The sequence below is a fragment of the Crocodylus porosus genome, unplaced genomic scaffold (genome assembly GCF_001723895.1).
Source record: "Crocodylus porosus isolate Cpor-Errol unplaced genomic scaffold, CroPor_comp1, whole genome shotgun sequence".
NCBI classification, from domain to species: Eukaryota; Metazoa; Chordata; order Crocodylia; family Crocodylidae; genus Crocodylus; species Crocodylus porosus.
In genome coordinates, this window is record NW_017728948.1 from 59,169,613 (window position 1) to 59,177,307 (window position 7,695).

General features: G+C 45.8%; 1 protein-coding gene across 1 annotated transcript in view; it reads left to right on the top strand.

Moving 5' to 3' along the window:
- The window catches only part of ZDHHC2 (zinc finger DHHC-type containing 2), a 50,838-nt gene that overhangs the window by 14,626 nt on the left and 28,517 nt on the right, over positions 1-7,695 (top strand). Inside the window, exon 5 of the mRNA XM_019553357.1 lies at positions 2,128-2,160. Within this exon, the coding sequence (XP_019408902.1) occupies positions 2,128-2,160 (33 nt within the window). The remainder of the gene's footprint in view (positions 1-2,127; positions 2,161-7,695) is intronic.

The window sequence follows — 7,695 nt, forward strand, 5'->3', positions numbered from 1 at the left end:
AGTACCCATTTAATAGGTTGGCTTTTTCCTGGGCGTCAGTTGTCAGTTGTCCCATGTGGTTCAGCAGGATGTTGCCCTTGCTTTTCCTCCAGCTCCCCACATATCCAAAAAAGGACTTATTTTAATTAAGTAGCTGTAACAAAAACAAAATGGAAGAGATTTAAACAGTCTGAACGATGATCATTGCCTTCCTCAATTAATCATGTTTGACTTCTTTAGTATCTCTAAAAACAATACTTTTACTTTTTTAGCCAACTTTTGTCTTCCAGGTTGGATGTGGTTTAAATCTCTAAAGTTAACAAAAAGTGTGTGAATGTGCATGGGTGGGACAATTCCTACCTTTGACACCATGATTTATGTATCGTGTACATAAGCTTTTGGAAAGTTTAGACTGGAGATAAATGCTTAGGCCCGTGCTGGTGGCCCAGGGCCAGGTTTGGCGAGGATCCAGGGCAGGGTGGCAGGAGCACAGAGCCCGGGCTAGTAGCTGGGCCAGCTCCACCACTTTCCCTGCTGGCAGCCTGGCAACGTGCAGTCTTGGGGCTTGCTGAGACCACACACCACCAGGGGTCTCCACCTGCTGCGGGCCATGAACACCCCAAGGCCTTGCCACCTGCTGCTGCCACTGGTGGAAGGGGAGGTGTGCAATGAGAGGGGGGCATATGTGGAGGGGACATGTTTGTAGGGGGGGTTCCACATGCACACCCCATCATACACATGTACCCACACCCCCACCGTAGATGTGCACCCACACCCCCAACCACCCTTCCCCCACACACATCTTCCCACAAACCCCATACCCACCCACACCCCACACATCCACACAATACACACAGCCTCATACCCACACCCCCACACCTGTCCACCCCCACAAACCACACAAACATATACACACATACCCACCCACATACGTACACTTACCCACAGTCCCCCACAAGCCCTGTACCTACCCCACAATACCTCCCCCACCACAGTATACACAAAAGACAGACTTCATTTTAAGCTATTATGCAATCACCATTATGTACACTACACAAGCACAAGTAAATCAGAACAAAAATATTTTTTACATCAGATTAATGTATGTTTGCTTTTTAGAATATAACTTGTTTTTTTTCTGGTTCCAAGATGGCAACCCCCCTTGCCAAAAGGAGTACTAATGGGGCAAGGGGAGGGACTTTTGGTAGCAAAGATCAGGGGTTAGTGGGCAGGACTTCCGGTTCCAAGATGGTGACCAGGGGGGAAGGCACCTGTCTAGGGATGGGGCTACCATTGCAGCCCTCGACAGTTCACCAAAACTTGTTAAGTGACCCGCTGGCAAAATAATTGCCTGCCCTGACCTAACTGTATAATATAGTGTTGATCCCAATTTGTTACCTGTTACTAACATTGAAACAGATGTTGGTCATTTGCATATTGATTAAACACATACACCACTGAAGTGCATAGCATTTTTCAGTCCCACTTTCTGTTTTGTAAATTAATTGTATTTGTTAACTGCATACCAACTTCTGTAACTGAATCTTGTGAACTGAACCAGAAACAGCAAAGGGGAAATAGTTGTCAAATACTCCTACTAGAAGCCTTGAAAATGTCAGGAGGTTGTCAGCTCACAGCTGGTGAGTAACCTCATTTTTGAGGCTTCTAATAGGAACCATGACATTATTTGAAGCCTGAAAATGAGGGAAACTAATCTATTTTGAAGCTGCTGCTGATATAGCATTGACAGGACTGTAGCTTGATTACATCAAATCTGAACAAATGCATAAATCCAGAAAAGTGCATAGACTTAAAAGGAGTATACTGCATGGATTGGCTGAAGCCACAACTCTAGAATGTATTTAGGCAACTAAAGAGGCAGATGGGTACCCAGTGAGATTTTCAAAAGCACTAGTCTCCAAACTCCCAGAAACAATTGTTTTGTAGTATGCAGGCTATGTATTATTTGAGCACATTAGGATGTGTTAGGAATGAGATTTGGTATTGAGAAAACTACGTAGCTGATTCTTGACTAAACTTTCTGTGTAATATAATTGGATATTTAAACAGTAATTATGTTCATTTTAAACTGTGCCTCTTGTTTACTGTCTCCATTTTTAACATCTACTCAATTGTTTGCTTTTTAAGGTGTATTTTGAAAATGGATCATCATTGCCCTTGGTGAGTATACTGTATACCTTTTATTTCCTCTGTTAGATGAGCTGAAATGTTGTGGGGGTTGATGGAAATGGTGGATGAAGATATTCTTTCTTCCCCTGCTGTGACTTCAGTGTAGTTGGATAAATGACATGTTTTGATTAAAAAAAAAAAAGTTTTCATTATATATAATATATGGATTATTATGAGCCTGTGCATAATACTGTAGGTACAATGATATTTTTTTCAGTCAGAGATAAAGTGGGAAGAAATTTTAGGGAGGGAATAAATTAAGTAAATTGAGTGCAGTGATGACACGGAGAAAGGAATGTAGCCAACTGTTCTGAATATCAGCACAGGGAAGGACTGATTATTGAGATCAAAGCTCTGATCTTAAAGTTGGTTGCTTCATCTACTTACTGAAGCTAGTTTCATACAGCTGATTACAGTTGTGCTCTTCATGCAAAGATGCTGTAGATCAGTCTTCTTCATTGTCCCTGAGAAGTGTATAAACCAGGGGTGGGCAAATATGGCCCATAGAGGGTCTGTATCTGGCTCACAGCAAGTCTGTCAGTCCTTCCTATCCTAGGCACTGTCTGTGCATCAGAAGTCCTGCAACCCCCTGGGCATGCAGTGGGGCTGGGGTAGCTCTGCAGGTGGACTGCCTTTCCAGGCAGCCCTGGCAGTGGGAGCTCCTTCTGGCTGCCACTGCCACTGGCCCCAACTTCGTGGTACCAGGGGTGGACCTGCGCACACAGCCCAGAATAAATAGACAGACACACTTCATAGATTGTAAGGCTGGAAGAAACCTCGGAAGATCATCGGGTCCAGCCCCCTGCACCAGACAAGAAAGACAACTGCAGTCAGGTGACCCCAGCAAGGTGACCATCCAGTCTCCTCTTGAAGATCTCCAAGGCAGATGATTGCACCACCTCTAGAGGGAGCTTATTCCACAGTCTGGACATTCTGACTGTGAAGAAGCTTTTCCTAATGTTGAGTCTGAAATGGCCTTCCAGGAGTTTGTGGCCATTACCCCTGGTTTTCCTCAAGGGTGCTCTAGTGAACAATTGTTTACCGAGCCATTGATGTACTCCCCTAATGTAGCAATAAGCCTTCTCTTTTTCAGGCTGAAGAGTCCCAGGTCCCTCAGTCTTCCTCATATGGCTTGCCTTGCAAGTCTTTGATCATATGGGTGGCTCAAAGTGCAGTGCCCAGAACTGGATGCAGTACTCCAGCTGCAGTTTCAGCCATGTCGAGTCGAGCAGAAGAATCACTTTCTTAGTTTTGCTGGAGATGTCTTGATTGATGTATGCAAGAGTATTACTTGCCCTACTGGCTACAGCAGGGGTGGGCAATTATTTTGGGTGGAGGGCTGCTTACCCAGTTTTGGCAAGCTGTTGAGGGCTGCATGGGTAGCCCTGCCCCCTGGTCACCATCTTGGGACCAATGTCCCAATGTCTTGAGACCAAATGTCCCAGGGGCAGCATCAGTGAGGCCCAGAGCGGGGCACAGGCTGGCAGGGGTCTGTGGAGCTGGACGCAGGCTGCACCAGCAGGGAGAGGGGTAAGCTGGCCCAGCTCCATAGAGCCCCTTGCAGCTGGGACCCTGTACCCCTGCCACCCTGCTCTGGGCCCTGCTGGTGTTGGCCCTGGGACACAGGTACAGGTCCTGTGCTCCCGCACCCACTCACTCCCAGTGCCCCCCCCAACCCCACGGTACAGGTTGGGGGGTAGTGCACAGCCCCGATCCCCCGCTTGCTGGCAGGGAAGGAGCTGGTACAGTGTGGGAAAAAGCAGCCCCTCGCCCACCCTGTGGCCGTTGCTCCCTGCTGCAGCTGCTTGCAGCCTATGCGGGGGTGTCCTGAGCAGGCACAGGCAGCCCCACACAGGTTGCAAGTGGCTGCAGCACAGGGTGCCAGCCATGGAATGGGTGAGGACCCGCTTTTCCCCCACATTCAGCACCAGCTTGTAACCCACCCCTGCGCCAGCTCCAGGCTCACCTGTCAGGGCTGTGCCACAGCAGCAGCAGCTGTGGTCCCCCTGCTTGCCATGCCGGGAAGTGTTTGCTGCTGCTGCCTGCCCAGAGCTTGTGTGCTGGGCAGCACAGGGGCGGCGATGGCAACTTCACCGCAGCCTACCATGGCAACTCCAGGTGGGCAGCAGCAGCAAATACTGCCCAGGGTGGCAAGCGGATGGGGAGCCGCAGCTGCTGCCACCATGGCATAGTCCTGACAGGTGGGCCCGGAGCCAGCGCAGGGGCGGGTTACAAACTGGTGCTGAGTCCGGGGGGAGAGGCAGGCCCACCCTGCCCCATGGCCAGCACCCTGTGCTGCAGCTGCTTACAGCCTGTGTGGGGCTGCCTGTGCCTGCCCTGTGTGGAGTACCAGCCAGAGGGCAGGTGAGGGACCGCTTTTCCTCATGCTCGGCACCAGCTCCTTCCCTGTCCTTCTCCCCCCCACCCCTCTTACCTGAGCTTCCCATGCCAGGACAGCCATGTGGTCCCAGGCCAGAAGCCCCTGCTGGGGCTTCTGGATGGGGGGGTGGGGCCAGGCAGGCCCTGCTGTTGCAGGAGCCTGCTGAGGATTCCCCTGTGTCCTCTCATTTTTCACAGGAACCAAGGACAGATGCATTTTAATTTTCAAAATTTTTTTAGGGGCCCCATGGGCCGAATAAAATAGCCTCGTGGGCCGGATGCGGCCCAGGAGTTGTATTTTGCCCACCCCTGGGCTACGGCGTCACATTACCAGCTCATATTTATACAGTGGTCTGTTATTACCCCCAGCTCCCTTTCATTCATGGTACTGGTCAGTTTGGCGGTGCCAAGCCTATAGGTGTGTAAAGGATTGTTCATCCACAGGTGGAGTACTTTACTTTTCTTGATGTTGAACTTCATCTGGTTCTAATCTGCCCAACTTGCCAGCCTGTCTAGATCTGCTTGCATCTGTAGCCTATCTTTAAGCGTGACCATGCTTCCCCATAACTTGGTGTCATCCACGAACTTGGCCAATGAGCTCTTCACCCCCACATCCAAGTCATTGATAAAAATGTTGAAAAGTACTAGACAAAGCGTTGACCCCTGTTTTGACACTGCTGGCCACTTCTCACCAGGACAACACTGATCCGTTCATTAGGGCTCTCTGAGTCCTACCCTACAACCAGTTTCCCACCCACCTGACTGTCTCAGAATTAAGCCCACAATCCTCCAATTTTCTCACAAGGACACTGTGGGATACCAGATCAAAGGCTTTTTTTGGAAGTCATAAGTAAGACTTAATTTTGAGCTATTATGTAATCACCTCTATATACACAATGCAAATGCACACAAATCAGGACAAAAATATTTTTTAAAAATAAAATTGAAATAGTTATTGTGGATGTTTTTTTTTTAGTATATAATGTGGGGGTTTTTGGTTCCATGATGACAAACACCTTTCCCAAAAAGGAGTACTTCCGGAGGCAAGGGGAGGGACTTCCGTTGGCTAAGTTCAGGGGTTAGAGGGTGGGACTTCTGCTTCCAAAATGGTGACCAGGTGGCAGGTCACCTGTCGGAGGGTGGCGGGCTACTGTTGCAGCCCTTGACAGCTCACCAAAACTTGTTAACTTGCCCTCCAGCCAAAATAACTGCCTGCCCCTGACATAGATGGTTACTTTTCATTCCTAACACAGAGATTGCAACTGCTTGAATCTTCATACTGAATGTCCTGATTATCAGTGGAGAAACACCTCTGTCTTATCATGTTGTCCTTTTCAGAAACTTACCATGGTCCATCTTGAAGCAGCCCAAGTTCTTTGTCCTCACTGCTTAGAATGTTTTCATCTTTACTCTTTACTCCTCTTCAAATTACAGATTGTCCTCTACTTTACAGTCTGTATTTGATTTTGTGCCAATATTATTCTTTAATTTACATAGCTTCTCTTCCTCATTTTTACCCTGTGACTATATTTATAAATGTAATTGCAATCCTCTCTGTCTTTGTTTTGGTAACTAAACAAATCAAGCTATTTTAATTTAATCTCAGTCAATAGATTTTCCATTCTGGTGACAGAAAATCTGTATCTGTTCCAGCTTAAATAAATCTTTTTATAAGCATTAGTGAGCAGAATTGTATATGGTATTCTAAATGGGGTCTTACCAATGCCTCCTATTGTGGAACTAGCTCTATGGCTGATAATGTACCTAGAACCGCAGCCTAAAATTTTACTGGCCCTTTGCATGAAACTACATGATTATTAGCTTGCACTGGCAGGTCATGGTCATCTGATGACAAATCAGTATAGCCAGGTCCTTCTATTCCTTCATTGCCTCCATTCTATGAGTCCCCCATTCTGTGAGTCCTCCATCTAAAGCTCATGTTAAAAGTTTCAGAGTGCATGATTTCATACTTCATATCATTTCTAATGCTCCAGTCTAGAAGGTTGTCTAAATCTTCTGGTAGAGCATTCCCCATATTTGTTATATTTCCTGCTTTGTATTTTCCCTTAAATTTCATAAGCCCAGATTTAGTTCCTGTGCCACCATTGCTAATGAAAATGTTAAAAATGTTGGGTCCCAAGACCCTGTGAAACACCATTAATAGCAATTCTGTGATCTGATAATTTACCTTTCAATATAACCCGTTGTATACCCCCTTTTTATCCTACTTCTTGTCCATCTCATGATTATAGTATTGGTCCTCATTCTTTCCTATTTCATAAATAATTCCCTCAAGGCACAGAGTCCAAAGCTTTGCCTAAATCTACAAAAGAATCATTTCCCTTGTCAAAGCAATGCTATTCTGTAATAGAAGAATATTCAACACACCCCAAGAAAGAACACATTAGATCTTTTATTCCATGTTGTTTATTTCCATGCTTTGACTTTTTCTTTTTTTCAATATCTGTTCTAAGACTTTTTTGAATAATATTATAAGTCAAAAGCCAGGCAAGACTGAAATTGCCCTTTTTTCCCTTTCTAGAATGTAGACATTATAGTTGCTTTATAGTCCAGTAATAGGGTCATGTCCCTGAGAACAGATTCATGTGTGATCTGTTGTAAAGAAATCACTCTTTCACCAGTTCTTTCCTTATTCTAGGATATAAATTTTTGCCTCCTTGATTTTGTCTCAGTAAGCAACTTAAGTTTTGCTTCCACTTCAGCTAAGGCAATTTTCTTAAACTCATCCTTATTCCCATTTGGTACCTCATTATTTAATCTCAGTTTTGTGTTGTCATCCACATTGAAAAATGAGACAAAGAACTAGATTTCCACAGCATCTTCATTGTATATAACAGTCTCACTTCTTTGTTTTCATTTTATTTGTCTCACTGAAGAAGCATTTGCTGCTTTGGTTTTAATTTTCACTGCAAGGATCTAATTCAGCTCAGACGTTGGCCAATCTCACTTTATTCTTATGCTTTTCAATCACTGAAAAATCAATCCCTATAGTTTCATAGTTTCATAGTAGCTAGAGTCGGAAGGGACCTAGGAAGATCATCTAGTCCGACCCCCTGCTTTGGCAGGAAAGAGCACCAGGGTCAGATGACCCCGGCAAGGTGCTCATCTAACTTCCTTTTAAAAATC